A 24305-nucleotide genomic window follows, 5' to 3' on the forward strand; every position below is an offset into this window, starting at 1 on the left:
TGGTTTAACCAGGCTATGGAGACTGTACTGTACTTCCCCTGACACAGACTGGTTTAACCAGGCTATGGAGACTGTACTTCCCCTTACACAGACTGGTTTAACCAGGCTATGGAGACTGTACTTACGGCATTAGACTCAGCTTGCCCCCTTGCTTCACCCCTTCTCTCTTCTGGACGTAGTTCGCTGGGATGGTGCCTTCTCGACCTGCTGTGTTCTTGGCTTTGTACCAGTTGGGGTCCTGAGACAAAACATGTCACCGTTACTCTGATTAGAAGATCAGGGTTGACTGAGTAAATAACGTAGAGAGATGGACAACATGACTGAAACCTGCTGAGGACTCGGTCCTACATGATGTGTTCTGTCACCTGGGGCTGCTTGGCAAATACCCAGAAAACACAAAAAGGACAGTGATTTACAGCTCACCTCCTCAGACCATCATAGATGTGACCCCTTTCCTAGAGGATGCTGGCTGCTTCCATCTGATTGGATGGCTTATGGTCAACAATTGATTTTTGAAATCAGATAAAATGGAATGAATGTATTTTTATTCTCCCTCTGACTTAACTCATTAGATATAAAAAGGTTCAATAAAAATAAAAAACATGTTTTAAAATGGTCCTGGTTCAGCCCGCCATGGAAAGGGTGTACGATGAATTCTCATTTCCTAGACTTCCCGGCCCAATGGCCTAGCAGGCATCTCTATGGTCATGTTTTGTCTTGTAACCCAATGAGATATGTAACCCTAGACTGTGAATGTTATCGTTAAAAATGTCAGTATTGTCTTGTAATTAAGATTTGTATTTAAAAAAAAAAAAGATTTAAGTCTTACATTTGATTTCGTTTTACGATGATATTAAATAACACTTGTGTTTTTTGCATTTGCTTATCATGACCATTTGTTGATAATAGTGATCTGAATTAATTTCAGAATTTATTAACTGACTTGACTAGTTAAATAAAAAAAGGTAACATAATAAAATATAGATTTGTTAAATATTATTTAGTACTACGCTCCTTTAAAATAAAACTTTGTCTAAACTATTTTTAATTTTTTTATTATTCTTTAGAATTTCAAGAAACACGACAAAAATGTGAAAGATTAAGCCAATGTTTTCCTTAAAATGATAAACCATTTGGGTCTGTTTCTCTAGTTTTCTTGCCAGAGACAATGGCAGCTGTGGTGAAAGACAACCTGCTTCCTAAACACGGAGAGTTTAGGTACTTTTACCTTAGTGACAACGATGATGGTCAAGACATCTCCTTTGTTAAAGGGCAAGTCCCTCCGTGGTGCCCTTGAAGTTGTATTTGGCCATACACTCTGTGCCCGTGGCCATGACGGGGTCTGAGGGACAGGAGCGAGTGAGAAAAGGTTATCACAAAAGCAAAAGTGGAATTGATTTATTTTATTTATTTATTCAACCCTTGCAATAAACCAGCTCAATGACAATGGGTGGTGTAGTACAAGTGGTTCTGAAACGTCTCCTCGGGGACCACCAGATGTTTCATGTACTCAACTACCCGGGGCCAGCACACCCGATTCAACTACTCCGGGGCCAGCACACCCTCAACTACTCCGGGGCCAGCACACCCGATCAACTACCCGGGGCCAGCACACCGATTCAACTCCGGGGCCAGCACACCCGATTCAACTATTCGAGGGCCAGCACACCCGATTCAACTACTCCGGGGGCCAGCACACCCGATTCAACTACTCCGGGGCCAGCACACCCGATTCAACTACTCCGGGGGCCAGCACACCCGATTCAACTACTCGGGGCCAGCACACCCGATTCAACTTGTCGACTGATCATCAAACTCCCTGAATAGGTGAATCAGGTGAGCTGGTTCAGGCTACAACTAAAATCAAATGGCATGTTGTATATAGTGAAGAGTTTTTCTCTTTTTAACATGAAGCCATCTTCGTCTGTGATCTCCGGGTCTCACCTGGGATTCAGACATGCTGAACAAGGCAGTGGGGTCTCCTGACGCAGGCCTCACACACCAGACGTTACCATAGCACACTCACACACACACTCACACACACACACACACACACACACACACACACACACACACACTCACACACCTGTGGAGACAAGAAGTGACCGTTACATACAATACAGTAGACAACCACCACCTAAACTCAACATTCAAAATGGGGCAGTGACCAGACCCATCTGAAAGTAAAACATGTGAACAGGGAGGACTATAAATAACAGTTGGCTGTAGAAAGCAGAAGTGAGTAGGTCTTTTGATAATTCTTTTTTTTTTTCCATCTCACTCGAAACCATGGGTTAGCAAGTTTCCATTACGATCCACCGGTGTGATGGGGGGCTGATCTTTGGTTCAAATCAATAATAACCCTACTCCCGAGTTATCGGCAACATTTTAGTTTCGGCCCAGCCCACAATCTAATACGGTAGACAGAACTGCAGATAAATGCTGCGTATGTAGAAGACGATTTATGGTCATTCCTGGAATCTGCATTGGCCGTATAATAGTTAGATGTGATGCGGCCTCCGCAGAAGTCAAGGCGTCCCTGCTTCTTGCGCTCTGCAGAGCTGTTGTGAAGGTTGTCAAAAGTAGTGAGTTTATACAGGGACGTACCCCCAATCATGTCAATGCAGAGCCCTCCACATTGTTACAGAATTTGGGAGGCACACGGCAATGCGATACGGAGCTTGATTTGACCTCTGCAAGCCTCTAGATGTACCGCAATTGCGTCACACGTACGGAGCCTCTGGGCCAGAGCTTAAAGATGAAAAAGAGATTCTCACTAGTAAAAATGACCAGAACGAGGGCCATTCAAATAGATTCTTCACAGGAATATGTGGTAAACATAGAGAAAGACAGAGATGTCATCTTATATGTCCCATTATGGCGTCTATGAGCGCACGGGCAGCGTCACCGAGGGCTCCACGGTGATTTACCGCCATCTACATCACTGTTATGGAATATTTGCTTTCAACTATAATTCATTGGTTTCTGATGACCCGGACAGAGTCATGTGAAACCCTCATTCACCCATAGGAAGGCCCACCCAGTTGACTTTTTTTTATGGTGAAGCCCTCAATGGCAATGTCCATGCCAAAACAGTTTATATCCACCTAGAGTCCTCTATCCAACTCTATGGTGGCAAATTCCCACTTGGTTTCAAACACAGTATATCTCCCCCTACTCAGCTTAAAACTAGCCTGGTCCCAGATCTGTATAAACAGCTCAATGACCATAATAGTTGGCAAGAAAATACAAAACAGATCTGGAACCAGGCTAGTTAAAAGCAACTATGAACCAAAAACTAAAAATATAGTTTCATTCCATATGGAGAAGACATCTGGATTCCTTTTCTCACCAAAAACAGAGTTGCTACTTTCAGCCCCAGTGAATCTACTGTAGGGTTAATATGGTTCTCCTCAACACTGGAATGGAAACCAGTGGACGGACCATTAAAGGATTCTTCTCATTCTTCATTTTCTAGGTTGGCAGACACTAACCATAGGGAGTGAAGCATTTTTTAAAGCATATTTTATTCTAACAAAATCGGCCACAGTAAATGACATATGGATGTATTGACATAGTATTTATACACAAAACAGAGCAGCATGTAGAAGCATAGATGATGTCATTAACAGAACAGACAAATCCATTCTAGTAATTCTGTTTCTATGCACACTGGGGGGGGGAATACACAGCCCATGAGTGATGTCATCATCCCGGGACAAACCACTTCCCAGCCAGGGTCGGTTGCCATGGATGAGTCTGGGCCGTGTTCATTAGAGACCAAATGAAAAGAAACGACTGAAAAACAGGGAGAGACTACTTGGACCTATTCCAATGTGAAATACACATTTCCCTATTCCACTGTTTTATAAAAGGTTTTCTGTTGCCCTAATGAACAGGACCCCTGGCTGCTGAGTAACAACGTGAGATCATTTCCTCCTAGAGACATATCACAGAGTGAACCCATTACAGCTAGAGAGGACTGCCAATGGTGGACTTCCTGTACGACAGAGAGCCAAGACTGATTAATCCACACTAGGGTAGGTTCACTAAAAAAAAACACGCTTAGAGAGAGAGAGACAGAGAGAGAAAAGAGAGAGAGAGACAGACAGAGAGAAAAAGAGCGAGAGAGAAAGAGCGAGAGAGAAAGAGCGAGAGAGAAAGAGCGAGAGAGAGAGAGCGAGAGAGAGAGAGAGAGAGAGAGAGAGAGCGAGAGAGAGAGAGAAAATAAAGAGCGAGAGCAAAATGCAGTGAGAGCAAGAGAGAGGGACAGAAAGAGAGGAAAGAGAGAGAGAAAAGAGAGGAGCGAGAGAGAAAGAGCTGTCCAACCACTGAGAGAGTAGAGAAAGGCTGTGTAAACTGAGCGAGAGAGAAAGAGCGAGAGAGAGAAATTAAAGAGCGAGACTAACACACTGAATCCTCAGGACCAGAACATCTAATCAATCAGAATAAAACCAAATTACAACAGTCAAAACAAAACTACATTGCTTATTGGGAAACACAAACACACAGCAAAATGCAGTGCTATCTGGCCCTAAATGGACAGTACACCGTGGCAAACTATTACACCATGGTTACTGATCAAAACCTTAGAAAAACCTTGACAATGTACAGGCTCAGTGAGCACAGCCTTGCCATTGAGAGGGATAGACACAGGAAAACCTGGCTCCCTGTAGAGGAAAGGCTGTGCAACCACTGCCCAACAGCAGAACCTGGCTCCCTGTAGAGGAAAGGCTGTGCAACCACTGCACCACAGCAGAACCTGGCTCCCTGTAGAGGAAAGGCTGTGTAACCACTGCACCACAGCAGAACCTGGCTCCCTGTAGAGGAAAGGCTGTGTAACCACTGCACCACAGCAGAACCTGGCTCCCTGTAGAGGAAAGGCTGTGTAACCACTGCACCACAGCAGAACCTGGCTCCCTGTAGAGGAAAGGCTGTACAACCACTGCACCACAGAGGAACCTGGCTCCCTGTAGAGGAAAGGCTGTGCAACCACTGCCCAACAGCAGAACCTGGCTCCCTGTAGAGGAAAGGCTGTGCAACCACTGTACAACAGCAGAACCTGGCTCCCTGTAGAGGAAAGGCTGTGCAACCACTGCCCAACAGCAGAACCTGGCTCCCTGTAGAGGAAAGGCTGTGCAACCACTGTACAACAGCAGAACCTGGCTCCCTGTAGAGGAAAGGCTGTGCAACCACTGCCCAACAGCAGAACCTGGCTCCCTGTAGAGGAAAGGCTGTGCAACCACTGTACAACAGCAGAACCTGGCTCCTGTAGAGGAAAGGCTGTGCAACCACTGTACAACAGCAGAACCTGGCTCCCTGTAGAGGAAAGGCTGTGCAACCACTGCCCAACAGCAGAACCTGAGACGGAGCTGCATTTCCTGACAAAATGTAAAAAGTGAAACAATTAGAGTGTAATTTCCCAAATTTTAAACCGTGATTCAAGGTTTCAATTCAAAAGACCCGTCCTGTTGGGGAGGATGCAGAGTGCCGTGGGTTGGCAGCGCACTACATTGCTTCCTGCCATAAGATGAGGGACAGTGTCTGACAGACCAATCAACCTGCACATGTCCTCTACTGTATGCTTATTGTTATTGTTGAATGTGTGGTTATTTTGACCCTTTGGTTATTGTTGTCCCGTTGACAATGTTGATTCTTATTATCTTCATATTGTAAATATCCAAAGTGTACATTGTTACATCATGCCAATAAAGCAAATTGAAGAAAGAAAGAAAGCTTCTCCATTCTGTGGGGAAAAATCAATGGGTATGTACATAGTCAATACATAGTCAATGGTAGGCTTCGAGGGGACTCCTACGGTAGGTACACCTATAGCTCATCTCTTGGCAGTAGTACTGTAGACTACTTTATCACGGACCTCAACACAGTCTCTCTCAGAACGTACACCCGTCAGACCACAGCAAAATCACAGTCTACTTGGACAGAGCAACACTCAACCATGCCAAATGCTCTATATATATATATATGGAAAGTAGTGTGGAAACCTACCAAAAAACAATTAGGCAACAAATTCAATCCCTTCTAGACAACTTCCTGGACAAAATGTTTCACTGTAATAGTGAAGGTGTAAACTTGGCAGTAGAAAATCTAAACAGTATATTTGACCTCTCAGCTTCTCCATCAAATCTAAAAAATGTAAGCAGACAACCTAAGAAAAAAAAGCAACAACAAATGTTTTGATGAAGAACGTAAAAACCCAAAAAAGACCCAGCGAACCTGAGTTTACACCTTCACAAGGATGAATCACTAAAACAATACAGAAATAAAACTACAGAAAAAAGAAGGAACAGCACGTCACAAATCAGCTCAATGTAATTGAATAATCCATAGAATCTAACCACTTCTGGGAAAATTGGAAAATGGAAAATGCTAAAAAAAAACATCACGAAGAATTAGTGGGGCAAAAAAATATTTAGTCAGCCACCAATTGTGCAAGTTCTCCCACTTAAAAAGATGAGGCCTCTAATTTTCATCATAGGTACACTTCAACTATGACAGACAAAAAAAATAATAATAATAATCCAGAAAATCACATTGTAGGATTTTTTATGAATTTGCAAATGATGGTGAAAAATAAGTATTTGGTCACCTACAAACAAGCAAGACTTAGTGGCTCTCACAGACATATAACTTCTTATTTAAGAGGCTCCTCTGTCCCCCACTCGTTACCTGTATTAATGGCACCTGTTTGAACTTGTTATCAGTATAAAAGACACCTGTCCACAACCTCAAACAGTCACACTCCAAACTCCACTATGGCCAAGACCAAAGAGCTGTCAAAGGACACCAGAAACAAAGCAATATATATATATATCTGCACTCGGCTGGGAAGACTGAATCTGCAATAGATAAGCAGCTTGGTTTGAAGAAATCAACTGTGGGAGCAATTATTAGGAAATGGAAGACATACAAGACCACTGAATCTCCCTCGATCCGGGGCTCCACGCAATATCTCACCCTGTGGGGTCAAAATGATCACAAGAACGGTGAGCAAAAATCCCAGAACCACACGGGGGGACCTAGTGAATGACCTGCAGAGAGCTGGGACCAAAGTAACAAAGCCTACCATCAGTAACACACTACGCCACCAGGGACTCAAATCCTGCAGTGCCAGACGTGTCCCCCTGCTTAAGCCAGTACATGTCCAGGCCCGTCTGAAGTTTGCTAGAGAGCATTTGGATGATCCAGAAGAAGATTGGGAGAATGTCATATGGTCAGATGAAACCAAAGTAGAACTTTTTGGTAAAAACTCAACTCGTCGTGTTTGGAGGACAAAGAATGCTGAGTTGCATCCAAAGAACACCATTCCTACTGTGAAGCATGGGGGTGGAAACATCATGCTTTGGGGCTGTTTTTCTGCAAAGGGACCAGGACAACTGATCCGTGTAAAGGAAAGAATGAATGGGGCCATGTATCGTGAGATTTTGAGTGAAAACCTCCTTCCATCAGCAAGGGCATTGAAGATGAAACGTGGCTAGGTCTTTCAGCCATGACAATGATCCCAAACACACCGCCCGGGCAACAAAGGAGTGGCTTCGTAAGAAGCATTTCAAGGTCCTGGAGTGGCCTCGCCAGTCTTCAGATCTCAACCCCATAGAAAATCTTTGGAGGGAGTTGAAAGTCCATGTTGCCCAGCAACAGCCCCAAAACATCACTGCTCTAGAGGAGATCTGCATGGGGAATGGGCCAAAATACCAGCAACAGTGTGTGAAAACCTTGTGAAGACTTACAGAAAACGTTTGACCTCTGTCATTGCCAACAAAGGGTATATAACAAAGTATTGAGATAAACTTTTGTTACTGACCAAATACTTATTTTCCACCCTAATTTGAAAATAAATTCATAAAAAAATCCTACAATGTGATTTTCTGGAATTTTTTTTTCATTTTGTCTGTCATAGTTGAAGTGTATCTATGATGAAAATTACAGTCCTCTCTCATCTTTTTAAGTGGGAGAACTTGCACAATTGGTGGCTGACTAAATACTTTTTTGCCCCACTGTATCTATCCAAAATGGAGATGTATGGGTAAACCACTTCTCCAATCTTTTTGGGTCTATAACAAAGAACAAACAGCAAACACATATACATGATCAAATACAAATTGTAGAATCAACTATTAAAGACTACAAGAAACCACTGGATTCTCCAATTACATTGAATGACCTACAGGACAAAATACAAACCCTCCAACCCAAAAAGGCCTGTGGGGTTGATGGTATCCTAAATGAAATGATAAATTATGCAGACAACAAATTCAAATTGGCTATACTTAAACTCTTTAACATCATCCTTAGCTCTGGCATTTCCCCAATATTTGCCACCAAGGACTGATCACCCCAATCCACAAAAGTGGAAACAAATTCGACCCCAATAACTACTGGGGGATATGCGTCAAAATTAAGGAAATATTTGACTATGTACAGACTCAGTGAGCATAGCCTTGCTATTCTTTAGGCAGACCTGGCTCTCAAGAGAAGAGCCACTGCCCACAAAATGAGGTGGAAACTGAGCTGCACTTCCTAACCTCCTGCCCAATTTATGACCATATTAGAGAGACATATTTCCCTCCCATATCTACTGGGTGAAATTCACGGTGTGACATCACAGCAGCAAGATGTGTGACCTGTTGCCACAAAGAAAAGGGCAACCAGTGAAGAACAAACACCATTGTAAATACAACCCATATTTTACGTTTATTTATTTTCCCTTTTGTACTTTTGAAATGTCTTTATTCACTTGGAACTTCTGTGAGTGTAATGTTCACTGTCATTTTCTCTTGCTGCTGGCTGCACAGCAGAGTGACTGGTAGTTGCAGGAGGACCTGCGACACTTCCTTGAAAAACACCTATCCATGGTTACTACGCTACAGACATTCATTTAAAAAACGCAAGTCAGGTCAACACAGCTACGGTGTGTGTAGAGCAGCAGGAGAAGTCAGGTCAACACAGCTACGGTGTGCACGGAGCAGGAGAAGTCAGGTCAACACAGCTACGGTGTGTGGGGAGCAGCAGGAGAAGTCAGGTCAACACAGCTACGGTGTGCACGGAGCAGGAGAAGTCAGGTCAACACAGCTACGGTGTGTGTAGAGCAGCAGGAGAAGTCAGGTCAACACAGCTACGGTGTGCACGGAGCAGGAGAAGTCAGCTCAACACAGCTACGGTGTGTGGGGAGCAGCAGGAGAAGTCAGGTCAACACAGCTACGGTGTGCACGGAGCAGGAGAAGTCAGCTCAACACAGCTACGGTGTGTGCGGGCAGCAGGAGAAGTCAGGACAACACAGCTACGGTGTGTGGAGCAGCAGGAGAAGTCAGGACAACACAGCTACGGTGTGTGTGGAGCAGCAGAAGAAGTCAGGACAACACAGCTACGGTGTGTGTGGAGCAGCAGGAGAAGTCAGGACAACACAGCTACGGTGTGTGGAGCAGCAGGAGAAGTCAGGACAACACAGCTACGGTGTGTGTAGAGCAGCAGGAGAAGTCAGGTCAACACAGCTACGGTGTGTGCGGAGCAGCAGGAGAAGTCAGGTCAACACAGCTACGGTGTGTGTGGAGCAGCAGGAGAAGTCAGGTCAACACAGCTACGGTGTGCACGGAGCAGGAGAAGTCAGGACAACACAGCTACGGTGTGTGCGGAGCAGCAGGAGAAGTCAGGTCAACACAGCTACGGTGTGTGGGGAGCTGTAGGAGAAGTCAGGTCAACACAGCTACGGTGTGTGGGGAGCTGTAGGAGAAGTCAGGTCAACACAGCTACGGTGTGTGGGGAGCTGTAGGAGAAGTCAGGTCAACACAGCTACGGTGTGTGGGGAGCAGCAGGAGAAGTCAGGTCAACACAGCTACGGTGTGTGTGCGGAGCAGCAGGAGAAGTCAGGTCAACACAGCTACGGTGTGTGCGTAGAGCAGCAGGAGAAGTCAGGTCAACACAGCTACGGTGTGCGTAGAGCAGCAGGAGAAGTCAGCTCAACACAGCTACGGTGTGTGGGGAGCTGTAGGAGAAGTCAGGTCAACACAGCTACGGTGTGTGGGGAGCTGTAGGAGAAGTCAGGTCAACACAGCTGCGGTGTGTGTAGAGCAGCAGGAGAAGTCAGGTCAATACAGCTACGGTGTGTGTAGAGCAGCAGGACAGTCAGAAGACTTGAAGGCTCCCAGTCATATAATGTATGACCTCCTGTGACACATTGGGCAAGACAGTCCAGTTCCACATGGTGTTGTAATGATGAGGAGTAATACCACATACTGATGCCCTTTATCGGGTCATACGTCAAGCACACACTTCCTACAGATGCAGAAATAGATTAGCTGACGTGTCAAAATTACACGAACCATGAAACATCCCTGACCAGCCGTTCAAGACTTTTGAAAACGGAAGAACGACAGAAGAAACCCAAATCAAACTGATGCTTTTGAGATATCAATTTGATTTACTGTGTTTACATATTGATCTGTATGACAATACAGCTGGGTTTGTTATATTGATAGCAACAGGAGAGGGTCTGGGCAAAGCCCCCCCGTGACGTCACTGTGTAAGGAATGGAACGACATGGACCACATCATACTTTTCATGTCTCTCTACCAGAAATAGCTCCACGTAAATTTGCGTTCACACTGCATTTAGCCCTGCCAGGTGAAGAACATGCAGTATGACAAACCCCTTGGATAGGCCCAACATCATAGTGTGGGGAAACCCCTTGGATAGGCCCAACATCATAGTGTAGGGAAACCCTAACCCCTTGGATAGGCCCAACATCATAGTGTAGAGAAACCCCTTGGATAGGCCCAACATCATAGTGTAGAGAAACCCCTTGGATAGACCCAACATCATAGTGTAGAGAAACCCCTTGGATAGGCCCAACATCATAGTGTAGAGAAACCCCTTGGATAGGCCCAACATCATAGTGTAGAGAAACCCCTTGGATAGACCCAACATCATAGTGTAGAGAAACCCCTTGGATAGACCCAACATCATAGTGTAGAGAAACCCCTTGGATAGGCCCAACATCATAGTGTAGAGAAACCCCTTGGATAGGCCCAACATCATAGTGTAGGGAAACCCCTTGGATAGACCCAACATCATAGTGTAGGGAAACCCCTTGGATAGGCCCAACATCATAGTGTAGGGAAACCCCTTGGATAGGCCCAACATCATAGTGTAGAGAAACCCCTTGAATAGGCCCAACATCATAGTGTAGAGAAACCCCTTGGATAGACCCAACATCATAGTGTAGAGAAACACCTTGGATAGGCCCAACATCATAGTGTAGGGAAACCCCTTGGATAGGCCCAACATCATAGTGTAGAGAAACCCCTTGGATAGGCCCAACATCATAGTGTAGGGAAACCCCTTGGATAGGCCCAACATCATAGTGTAGGGAAACCCCTTGGATAGGCCCAACATCATAGTGTAGAGAAACCCCTTGGATAGGCCCAACATCATAGTGTAGGGAAACCCCTTGGATAGGCCCAACATCATAGTGTAGAGAAACCCCTTGGATAGGCCCAACATCATAGTGTAGAGAAACCCCTTGGATAGGCCCAACATCATAGTGTAGAGAAACCCCTTGAATAGGCCCAACATCATAGTGTAGAGAAACCCCTTGGATAGACCCAACATCATAGTGTAGAGAAACCCCTTGGATAGGCCCAACATCATAGTGTAGAGAAACCCCTTGGATAGGCCCAACATCATAGTGTAGAGAAACCCCTTGAATAGGCCCAACATCATAGTGTAGAGAAACCCCTTGGATAGGCCCAACATCATAGTGTAGGGAAACCCCTTGGATAGGCCCAACATCATAGTGTAGAGAAACCCCTTGGATAGGCCCAACATCATAGTGTAGGGAAACCCCTTGGATAGGCCCAACATCATAGTGTAGAGAAACCCTAACCCCTTGGATAGGCCCAACATCATAGTGTAGAGAAACCCCTTGGATAGGCCCAACATCATAGTGTAGGGAAACCCCTTGGATAGGCCCAACATCATAGTGTAGAGAAACCCTAACCCCTTGGATAGGCCCAACATCATAGTGTAGAGAAACCCCTTGGATAGGCCCAACATCATAGTGTAGAGAAACCCCTTGGATAGGCCCAACATCATAGTGTAGAGAAACCCTAACCCCTTGGATAGGCCCAACATCATAGTGTAGAGAAACCCCTTGGATAGGCCCAACATCATAGTGTAGGGAAACCCCTTGGATAGGCCCAACATCATAGTGTAGAGAAACCCCTTGGATAGACCCAACATCATAGTGTAGGGAAACCCCTTGGATAGGCCCAACATCATAGTGTAGGGAAACCCCTTGGATAGGCCCAACATCATAGTGTAGGGAAACCCCTTGGATAGGCCCAACATCATAGTGTAGGGAAACCCCTTGGATAGGCCCAACATCATAGTGTAGAGAAACCCCTTGGATAGGCCCAACATCATAGTGTAGGGAAACCCCTTGGATAGGCCCAACATCATAGTGTAGAGAAACCCCTTGGATAGGCCCAACATCATAGTGTAGAGAAACCCCTTGGATAGGCCCAACATCATAGTGTAGGGAAACCCCTTGGATAGGCCCAACATCATAGTGTAGGGAAACCCCTTGGATAGGCCCAACATCATAGTGTAGGGAAACCCCTTGGATAGGCCCAACATCATAGTGTAGGGAAACCCCTTGGATAGGCCCAACATCATAGTGTAGGGAAACCCCTTGGATAGGCCCAACATCATAGTGTAGGGAAACCCTTGGATAGGCCCAACATCATAGTGTAGGGAAACCCTAACCCCTTGGATAGGCCCAACATCATAGTGTAGGAAACCCTAACCCCTTGGATAGGCCCAACATCATAGTGTAGGGAAACCTAACCCCTTGGATAGGCCCAACATCATAGTGTAGGGAAACCCCTTGGATAGGCCCAACATCATAGTGTAGGGAAACCCCTTGGATAGACCCAACATCATAGTGTAGGGAAACACCTTGGATAGGCCCAACATCATAGTGTAGGGAAACCCCTTGGATAGGCCCAACATCATAGTGTAGGGAAACACCTTGGATAGACCCAACATCATAGTGTAGGGAAACACCTTGGATAGACCCAACATCATAGTGTAGGGAAACCCCTTGGATAGGCCCAACATCATAGTGTAGGGAAACCCCTTGGATAGACCCAACATCATAGTGTAGGGAAACACCTTGGATAGACCCAACATCATAGTGTAGGGAAACACCTTGGATAGGCCCAACATCATAGTGTAGGGAAACCCCTTGGATAGACCCAACATCATAGTGTAGGGAAACACCTTGGATAGGCCCAACATCATAGTGTAGGGAAACCCCTTGGATATGCCCAACATCATAGTGTAGAGAAACCCTAACCCCTTGGATAGGCCCAACATCATAGTGTAGAGAAACTCCTTGGATAGGCCCAACATCATAGTGTAGGGAAACCCCTTGGATAGGCCCAACATCATAGTGTAGGGAAACCCTAACCCCTTGGATAGGCCCAACATCATAGTGTAGAGAAACTCCTTGGATAGGCCCAACATCATAGTGTAGAGAAACCACTTGGATAGGCCCAACATCATAGTGTAGGGAAACCCTAACCCCTTGGATAGGCCCAACATCATAGTGTAGGGAAACACCTTGGATAGGCCCAACATCATAGTGTAGGGAAACACCATGGATAGGCCCAACATCATAGTGTAGGGAAACCCCTTGGATAGGCCCAACATCATAGTGTAGAGAAACCCTAACCCCTTGGATAGGCCCAACATCATAGTGTAGAGAAACCCTAACCCCTTGGATAGGCCCAACATCATAGTGTAGGGAAACACCTTGGATAGGCCCAACATCATAGTGTAGGGAAACCCCTTGGATAGGCCCAACATCATAGTGTAGGGAAACCCCTTGGATAGGCCCAACATCATAGTGTAGGGAAACCCCTTGGATAGGCCCAACATCATAGTGTAGGGAAACCCCTTGGATAGACCCAACATCATAGTGTAGAGAAACCCCTTGGATAGGCCCAACATCATAGTGTAGGGAAACACCTTGGATAGGCCCAACATCATAGTGTAGAGAAACCCCTTGGATAGGCCCAACATCATAGTGTAGGGAAACCCTAACCCCTTGGATAGGCCCAACATCATAGTGTAGGGAAACCCTTGGATAGGCCCAACATCATAGTGTAGGAAACCCCTTGGATAGGCCCAACATCATAGTGTAGGGAAACCCCTTGGATAGACCCAACATCATAGTGTAGAGAAACCCCTTGGATAGGCCCAACATCATAGTGTAGGGAAACACCTTGGATAGGCCCAACATCATAGTGTAGGGAAACCCCTTGGATAGGCCCAACATCATAGTGTAGGGAAACCCCTTGGATAGGCCCAACATCATAGTGTAGGGAAACACCTTGGATAGGCCCAACATCATAGTGTAGAGAAACCCCTTGGATAGGCCCAACATCATAGTGTAGAGAAACCCCTTGGATAGGCCCAACATCATAGTGTAGAGAAACCCTAACCCCTTGGATAGGCCCAACATCATAGTGTAGGGAAGCCCTAACCCCTTGGATAGGCCCAACATCATAGTGTAGAGAAACCCTAACCCCTTGGATAGGCCCAACATCATAGTGTAGGGAAACACCTTGGATAGGCCCAACATCATAGTGTAGAGAAACACCTTGGATAGGCCCAACATCATAGTGTAGAGAAACACCTTGGATAGGCCCAACATCATAGTGTAGGGAAACCCTAACCCCTTGGATAGGCCCAACATCATAGTGTAGGGAAACCCTAAACACCTTGGATAGGCCCAACATCATAGTGTAGGGAAACCCCTTGGATAGGCCCAACATCATAGTGTAGGGAAACCCCTTGGATAGGCCCAACATCATAGTGTAGAGAAACACCTTGGATAGGCCCAACATCATAGTGTAGGGAAACCCCTTGGATAGGCCCAACATCATAGTGTAGGGAAACCCTAACCCCTTGGATAGGCCCAACATCATAGTGTAGAGAAACCCTAACCCCTTGGATAGGCCCAACATCATAGTGTAGAGAAACACCTTGGATAGGCCCAACATCATAGTGTAGAGAAACCCTAACCCCTTGGATAGGCCCAACATCATAGTGTAGGGAAACCCCTTGGATAGGCCCAACATCATAGTGTAGAGAAACCCCTTGGATAGGCCCAACATCATAGTGTAGGGAAACCCTAACCCCTTGGATAGGCCCAACATCATAGTGTAGAGAAACACCTTGGATAGGCCCAACATCATAGTGTAGGGAAACCCCTTGGATAGGCCCAACATCATAGTGTAGGGAAACACCTTGGATAGGCCCAACATCATAGTGTAGGGAAACCCCTTGGATAGGCCCAACATCATAGTGTAGAGAAACCCTAACCCCTTGGATAGGCCCAACATCATAGTGTAGAGAAACCCTAACCCCTTGGATAGGCCCAACATCATAGTGTAGAGAAACCCTAACCCCTTGGATAGGCCCAACATCATAGTGTAGAGAAACCCTAACCCCTTGGATAGGCCCAACATCATAGTGTAGAGAAACACCTTGGATAGGCCCAACATCATAGTGTAGAGAAACCCCTTGGATAGGCCCAACATCATAGTGTAGGGAAACCCTTGGATAGGCCCAACATCATAGTGTAGAGAAACCCCTTGGATAGGCCCAACATCATAGTGTAGAGAAACACCTTGGATAGGCCCAACATCATAGTGTAGAGAAACCCCTTGGATAGGCCCAACATCATAGTGTAGGGAAACCCCTTGGATAGGCCCAACATCATAGTGTAGAGAAACCCCTTGGATAGGCCCAACATCATAGTGTAGAGAAACCCCTTGGATAGGCCCAACATCATAGTGTAGAGAAACCCCTTGGATAGGCCCAACATCATAGTGTAGGGAAACCCCTTGGATAGGCCCAACATCATAGTGTAGGGAAACCCCTTGGATAGGCCCAACATCATAGTGTAGAGAAACCCTAACCCCTTGGATAGGCCCAACATCATAGTGTAGAGAAACCCCTTGGATAGGCCCAACATCATAGTGTAGAGAAACCCCTTGGATAGGCCCAACATCATAGTGTAGAGAAACCCCTTGGATAGGCCCAACATCATAGTGTAGAGAAACCCTAACCCCTTGGATAGGCCCAACATCATAGTGTAGAGAAACCCTAACCCCTTGGATAGGCCCAACATCATAGTGTAGAGAAACCCTAACCCCTTGGATAGGCCCAACATCATAGTGTAGGGAAACCCCTTGGATAGGCCCAACATCATAGTGTAGAGAAACACCTTGGATAGACCCAACATCATAGTGTAGGGAAACCCCTTGGATAGGCCCAACATCATAGTGTAGGGAAACCCCTTGGATAGGCCCAACATCATAGTGTAGGGAAACCCCTTGGATAGGCCCAACATCATAGTGTAGAGAAACCCCTTGGATAGGCCCAACATCATAGTGTAGAGAAACCCTAACCCCTTGGATAGGCCCAACATCATAGTGTAGAGAAACCCTAACCCCTTGGATAGGCCCAACATCATAGTGTAGGGAAACCCCTTGGATAGGCCCAACATCATAGTGTAGAGAAACCCCTTGGATAGGCCCAACATCATAGTGTAGAGAAACCCCTTGGATAGGCCCAACATCATAGTGTAGAGAAACCCTAACCCCTTGGATAGGCCCAACATCATAGTATAGGGAAACACCTTGGATAGGCCCAACATCATAGTGTAGAGAAACACCTTGGATAGGCCCAACATCATAGTGTAGAGAAACCCTAACCCCTTGGATAGGCCCAACATCATAGTATAGGGAAACACCTTGGATAGGCCCAACATCATAGTGTAGAGAAACCCCTTGGATAGGCCCAACATCATAGTATAGGGAAACCCTAACCCCTTGGATAGGCCCAACATCATAGTATAGGGAAACACCTTGGATAGGCCCAACATCATAGTGTAGAGAAACACCTTGGATAGGCCCAACATCATAGTGTAGGGAAACCCCTTGGATAGGCCCAACATCATAGTGTAGAGAAACCCCTTGGATAGGCCCAACATCATAGTGTAGGGAAACCCCTTGGATAGGCCCAACATCATAGTGTAGAGAAACCCTAACCCCTTGGATAGGCCCAACATCATAGTGTAGGGAAACCCTAAACCCCTTGGATAGGCCCAACATCATAGTGTAGGGAAACCCTAACCCCTTGGATAGGCCCAACATCATAGTGTAGAGAAACACCTTGGATAGGCCCAACATCATAGTGTAGGGAAACCCTAACCCCTTGGATAGGCCCAACATCATAGTGTAGGGAAACCCCTTGGATAGGCCCAACATCATAGTGTAGGGAAACCCCTTGGATAGGCCCAACATCATAGTGTAGGGAAACCCTAAACCCCTTGGATAGGCCCAACATCATAGTGTAGGGAAACCCCTTGGATAGGCCCAACATCATAGTGTAGAGAAACCCCTTGGATAGGCCCAACATCATAGTGTAGAGAAACACCTTGGATAGGCCCAACATCATAGTGTAGAGAAACCCTAACCCCTTGGATAGGCCCAACATCATAGTGTAGAGAAACACCTTGGATAGGCCCAACATCATAGTGTAGAGAAACCCCTTGGATAGGCCCAACATCATAGTGTAGGGAAACCCTAACCCCTTGGATAGGCCCAACATCATAGTGTAGGGAAACACCTTGGATAGGCCCAACATCATAGTGTAGAGAAACCCCTTGGATAGACCCAACATCATAGTGTAGGGAAACCCCTTGGATAGGCCCAACATCATAGTGTAGAGAAACCCCTTGGATAGGCCCAACATCATAGTGTAGGGAAACCCCTTGGATAGGCCCAACATCATAGTGTAGAGAAACCCCTTGGATAGGCCCAACATCATAGTGTAGAGAAACCCTAAACCCCTTGGATAGGCCCAACATCATAGTGTAGAGAAACCCCTTGAATAGGCCCAACATCATAGTGTAGGGAAACCCCTTGGATAGACCCAACATCATAGTGTAGGGAAACCCCTTGGATAGACCCAACATCATAGTGTAGGGAAACCCCTTGGATAGACCCAACATCATAGTGTAGGGAAACCCCTTGGATAGGCCCAACATCATAGTGTAGGGAAACCCCTTGGATAGGCCCAACATCATAGTGTAGAGAAACCCCTTGGATAGGCCCAACATCATAGTGTAGGGAAACCCTTGGATAGGCCCAACATCATAGTGTAGGGAAACCCCTTGGATAGGCCCAACATCATAGTGTAGGGAAACCCTAACCCCTTGGATAGGCCCAACATCATAGTGTAGAGAAACCCCTTGGATAGGCCCAACATCATAGTGTAGAGAAACCCCTTGGATAGGCCCAACATCATAGTGTAGAGAAACCCCTTGGATAGGCCCAACATCATAGTGTAGGGAAACCCCTTGGATAGACCCAACATCATAGTGTAGAGAAACCCCTTGGATAGGCCCAACATCATAGTGTAGGGAAACCCCTTGGATAGACCCAACATCATAGTGTAGAGAAACCCTAACCCCTTGGATAGGCCCAACATCATAGTGTAGAGAAACCCCTTGGATAGGCCCAACATCATAGTGTAGGGAAACCCCTTGGATAGACCCAACATCATAGTGTAGAGAAACCCCTTGGATAGGCCCAACATCATAGTGTAGAGAAACCCCTTGGATAGGCCCAACATCATAGTGTAGGGAAACCCTAACCCCTTGGATAGGCCCAACATCATAGTGTAGAGAAACCCCTTGGATAGGCCCAACATCATAGTGTAGGGAAACCCCTTGGATAGGCCCAACATCATAGTGTAGAGAAACCCCTTGGATAGGCCCAACATCATAGTGTAGAGAAACCCCTTGGATAGACCCAACATCATAGTGTAGAGAAACCCCTTGGATAGGCCCAACATCATAGTGTAGGGAAACCCCTTGGATAGGCCCAACATCATAGTGTAGGGAAACCCCTTGGATAGACCCAACATCATAGTGTAGGGAAACCCCTTGGATAGACCCAACATCATAGTGTAGAGAAACCCCTTGGATAGGCCCAACATCATAGTGTAGGGAAACCCCTTGGATAGGCCCAACATCATAGTGTAGAGAAACCCCTTGGATAGGCCCAACATCATAGTGTAGAGAAACCCCTTGGATAGGCCCAACATCATAGTGTAGGGAAACCCCTTGGATAGGCCCAACATCATAGTGTAGAGAAACCCCTTGGATAGGCCCAACATCATAGTGTAGGGAAACCCCTTGGATAGACCCAACATCATAGTGTAGAGAAACCCTAACCCCTTGGATAGGCCCAACATCATAGTGTAGAGAAACCCCTTGGATAGGCCCAACATCATAGTGTAGGGAAACCCCTTGGATAGGCCCAACATCATAGTGTAGAGAAACCCCTTGGATAGACCCAACATCATAGTGTAGAGAAACCCCTTGGATAGACCCAACATCATAGTGTAGAGAAACCCCTTGGATAGGCCCAACATCATAGTGTAGGGAAACCCTAACCCCTTGGATAGGCCCAACATCATAGTGTAGAGAAACCCCTTGGATAGGCCCAACATCATAGTGTAGGGAAACCCCTTGGATAGGCCCAACATCATAGTGTAGGGAAACCCCTTGGATAGGCCCAACATCATAGTGTAGGGAAACCCTAACCCCTTGGATAGGCCCAACATCATAGTGTAGAGAAACACCTTGGATAGGCCCAACATCATAGTGTAGGGAAACCCCTTGGATAGGCCCAACATCATAGTGTAGGGAAACCCTAACCCCTTGGATAGGCCCAACATCATAGTGTAGGAAAACTCAACCCCACCCTACTTTAGTTGCAGAGGTCTGAAGAGCAGTCGAATCTCTGCTAGCCTTGGTGTCCATCAGACAATATGTAGGCTGAGTTCACTTTGCTGAATTGTCAGTCAGGAACCACCAGGCTTCCACCCACACACACACACACACACACACACACACCGTTTCCTCTATACATGCTGCAGTGCATGCTGTACAGTAGAGTAGAATGCCTGTCGTGCTGCGTGACATGTGCCTGAGGCTACAACAGGAACCAGGAAGTTGGCTTCAATGACAGCCTCTCTCAGCATGGAGACATGATGTGCTCTGTGATACAGACTGACTACAGAGGTAGAGGCACAGCAAACTAACATCATGAAATAGACAGTCCCAGAGAGAAGATAGAGGTACGTCAACACAACATCTTTATGATGTTGGTCGATAGTCTAAAGGCTAAGGATGGCACAACCAGCAGTAGTAGTAGTAACAGCAGTAGTAGTAGTAGTAGTAACAGCAGTAGTAGTAGTAGTAGTAGTAGTAGTAGTAGTAGTAGTAGTAGAAGCAGTAGCAGCAGTAGTAGTAGTAACAGCAGTAGTAGTAGTAGTAGTAACAGCAGTAGTAGTAGTAACAGCAGTAGTAGTAGTAACAGCAGTAGCAACAGCAGTAGTAGCAGTAGTAACAGCAGTAGTAGTAACAGTAGTAGTAATAGTAGTAGTAACAGCAGTAGTAGAAGTAGTAACAGCAGTAGTAGTAGTAACAGCAGTAGTAGAAGTAGTAACAGCAGTAGTAGTAGTAGTAACAGCAGTAGTAGTAGCAGTAACAGCAGTAGTAGTAGTAGTAACAGCAGTAGTAGTAGTAGCAGCAGTAGTAGCAGCAGTAACAGCAGTAGTAGTAGTAGCAGTAACAGCAGAAGTAGTAGTAGCAGCAGTAGTAGTAGTAGCAGTAGTAGTAGTAGTAGTAGTAGTAGTAACAGCAGTAGTGGTAGTAGTAACAGCAGTAACAGTAGTAGTAACAGCAGTAGTAGTAGTAACAGCAGTAGTAGTAGTAACAGCAGTAGAAGTAGTAACAGCAGTAGTAGTTGTAACAGCAGTAGTAGTAGTAACAGCAGTAGTAGTAGTAACAGCAGTAGTAGTAGCAGCAGTAGTAGTAGCAGCAGCAGTAGTAGTAGTAACAGCAGCAGTAGTAGCAACAGTAGTAGTAGCAGCAGTAGTAGTAGTAGTAGTAGTAACAGCAGTAGTAGTAGTAGCAGCAGTAGTAGTAACAGCAGTAGTAGTAACAGCAGCAGTAGTAGTAGTAACAGCAGCAGTAGTAGCAACAGTAGTAGTAGCAGCAGTAGTAGTAGCAGCAGTAACAACAGTAGTAGTAGTAACAGTAGTAGTAACAGCAGCAGTAACAGTAACAGTAGTAACAACAGTAACAGTAGTAACAGTAGTAGTAGTAACAGTAGTAGTAGTAGTAGTAACAGCAGTAGTAGTAACAGTAGTAGCAGTAGTAGTAGTAACAGTAGTAGTAGTAGTAACAGCAGTAGTAGTAACAGTAGTAGCGGTGGTAGTAGTAGAAGTAGTAGTAGTAGCAGTAGTAGTAGTGGTAGCGGTAGTAGTAGTGGCGGTGGTGGTAACAGCAGCAGTAGTAGTAACAGCAGTGGTAACAGTAATAGTACCTGCTAACAACAGTAGTGGTGGTAACGGTAGTAGTAGTGGTAGCAGTGGTAGCGGTGGTGGTAACAGCGGTGGCAGTGGTAACAGCAGCGGTGGTGGTAACGGCGGTAGTAGTGGTAGTAGTAACAAGCGGTAGTAGTGGTAACGGTGGTGGTAACAGCGGTAGTAGTGGTAACGGTGGTAGTGGTAGTGGCGGTGGTAGTAACAGCGGCGGTAGTGGTAACGGTGGTAGTGGTAATGGTAACGGCAGCGGTGGTAGTGGCAGTGGTAGTAACAGCGGCGGTGGTAGTGGTGGCAGTAACAGCGGTGGTAGCGGCGGTGGTGGTGGCAGTGGTGGTAACAGCGGCGGTGGCAGCGGCGGTGGTAGCAGTAACAGCGGTGGTGGTGGCAGCGGCGGTGGTGGTAGTGGTAACAGCGGTGGTAGTGGCAGTAGCAGTGGTAGCAGTAATGGCAGTAGTAACAGCGGTGGTAGTGAGCGGTGGTGGTGGTAGTAGTAACAGCAGCAGTAGTAGCAGCAGTAGTAGTAGTAGTAACAGCAGCAGTAGTAGCAGAGGTAGTAGCAGTAGTAACAGCAGCAGCAGTAGTAGTAGCAGTAGTAGTAACAGCAGTAGTAGTAGTAACCGTAGTAGTAGTAACAGTAGTAGTAGTGGTAACCGTAGTAGTAGTAACAGCAGCAGTAGTAGTAACAGCAGCAGTAGTAGTAACAGCAGCAGTAGTAGTAACAGTAGTAGTAGTAGTAACCTTAGTAGTAGTAACAGTAGTAGTAGTAGTAACAGTAGTAGTAGTAGTAACAGTAGTAGTAGTAACAGCAGCAGTAGAAGTAACAGCAGCAGTAGTAGTAACAGTAGTAGTAGTAACAGTAGTAGTAGTAACAGCAGCAGTAGTAGTAACAGCAGCAGTAGTAGTAACAGTAGTAGTAGTAGCAGTACTAGTAACAGCAGCAGTAGTAGTAACAGCACCAGTAGTAGTAACAGCAGTAGTAGTAACAGCAGTAGTAGTAACAGCAGCAGTAGTAACAGCAGCAGTAGTAGTAGTAACAGCAGCAGTAGTAGTAACAGTAGTAGTAGTAGTAGTAGTAACAGCAGCAGTAACAGTAGTAGTAGTAACAACAGTAACAGTAGTAACAGTAGTAGTAGTAGTAGTAGTAGTAGTAGTAGTAGTAGTAACAGCAGTAGTAGTAACAGTAGTAGTAACAGCAGTAGTAGTAGTAACAGTAGTAGTAGTAACAGAAGCAGTAGTAGTAGTAGTAGTAACAACAGTAACAGTAGTAACAGTAGTAGTAGTAACAGTAGTAGTAGTAGTAGTAGTAGTAGTAACAGCAGTAGTAGTAACAGTAGTAGTAACAGCAGTAGTAGTAGTAACAACAGTAACAGTAGTAATAGTAGTAGTAGTAGTAACAACAGTAACAGTAGTAACAGTAGTAGTAGTAGTAGTAGTAACAGCAGCAGTAACAGTAGTAGTAGTAACAACAGTAACAGTAGTAACAGTAGTAGTAGTAGTAGTAGTAACAGCAGCAGTAACAGTAGTAGTAGTAACAACAGTAGTAGTAACAGTAGTAGTAACAGCAGTAGTAGTAGTAACAGTAGTAGTAGTAACAGTAGTAGTAGTAACAGAAGCAGTAGTAGTAACAGTAGTAGCAGTAGTAGCAGTAGTAGTAACAGCAGCAGTAGTAGTAACAGCAGCAGTAGTAACAGCAGCAGTAGTAGTAACAGCAGTAATAGTAACAGCAGTAATAGTAGTAGTAACAACAGCAGTAGTAGTAACAGCAGTAGTAACAGCAGCAGTAGTATTAACAGCAGCAGTAGTAGTAACAGCAGCAGTAGTAGTAACAGCAGTAATAGTAGTAACAGCAGTAATAGTAGTAACAGCAGTAGTAACAGCAGTAGTAGTAACAGCAGTAGTAGTAGTAACAGCAGCAGTAGTAGTAACAGCAGTAGTAGTAACAGCAGCAGTAGTAGTAACAGCAGCAGTAGTAGTAACAGCAGTAGTAGTAGTAACAGCAGCAGTAGTAGTAACAGCAGTAGTAGTAGTAACAGCAGCAGTAGTAGTAACAGCAGTAGTAGTAACAGCAGTAGTAGTAAGAGCAGTAGTAGTAACTGCTGTTAACTGTCATGGTCCAAACATAGACTCAATGGTTATAAAGATGGGGAGAGGTCTGTCCGTAATAAAAGAGATGCTCTGAGTTGACACCACACCCCACAAAGCATGTCCTGCAGGCTCAAGTTTGATCTCATCTCATCTTGATTATCGTCCAGTCATATGGTCAATTGATGCAAAGAAAGACCTAGTTTAACTGCAGTCGGCCCAGAACAGTGCGGCACATCTTGCTCTTCATTGTAGTTAGAGGGCTAATATTAATACTATGTATGCTAGTCTCTCTTGGCTGAGAGTTGAGGAAAGACTCATTTCTTGCTTTAAGAAACATTAAAGCAACACCTCATGGCACAACGCCTCTCCCCCATGTGATATACTTGTTGTTGTGTATGTACTGACATGTATGTAACTGATAGATGCACACACACATTTTTAAATTGAAAAGTCCTGTCTGTAATATATTTTTCGTTATATGTCGGAACCCCAGTGAAACTAGCTGTCGCCGTTGGCGTCGGTTAATTGGGGTCCTAATAAATCACATCTACTGCTGCCGTTTCTGCTGCCACTGTTACAACTGCAGTTTCTACAGTTACTACTGCTACTGCAGTTTCTACAGTTACTACTGCAGCTGTTTCTACTGTCACTACTGCTACTGCAGTTTCTACAGTTACTACTGCTACTGTCGTTTCTACTGTCACTACTGCTACTGCAGTTTCTAC

General features: G+C 45.5%; 1 protein-coding gene across 1 annotated transcript in view; it reads right to left on the minus strand.

Moving 5' to 3' along the window:
• Window positions 1-125: 125 nt before the first annotated feature.
• LOC135532695 (tyrosine-protein kinase CSK-like) overlaps window positions 126-24305 on the minus strand; it is a gene marked incomplete at its 3' end in the record, with an annotated part of 38677 nt that continues 14497 nt past the window's right edge. Inside the window, exons 2-4 of the mRNA XM_064960165.1 lie at window positions 1945-2086; window positions 1229-1342; window positions 126-238 (exon numbers count right to left, since the gene is read on the minus strand). Coding sequence (XP_064816237.1) covers window positions 126-238; window positions 1229-1342; window positions 1945-1959 — 242 coding nt within the window. The remainder of the gene's footprint in view (window positions 239-1228; window positions 1343-1944; window positions 2087-24305) is intronic.

Source organism: Oncorhynchus masou, unplaced genomic scaffold (assembly GCF_036934945.1).
Source record: "Oncorhynchus masou masou isolate Uvic2021 unplaced genomic scaffold, UVic_Omas_1.1 unplaced_scaffold_1990, whole genome shotgun sequence".
In the NCBI taxonomy this organism is placed as follows: domain Eukaryota; kingdom Metazoa; phylum Chordata; class Actinopteri; order Salmoniformes; family Salmonidae; genus Oncorhynchus; species Oncorhynchus masou.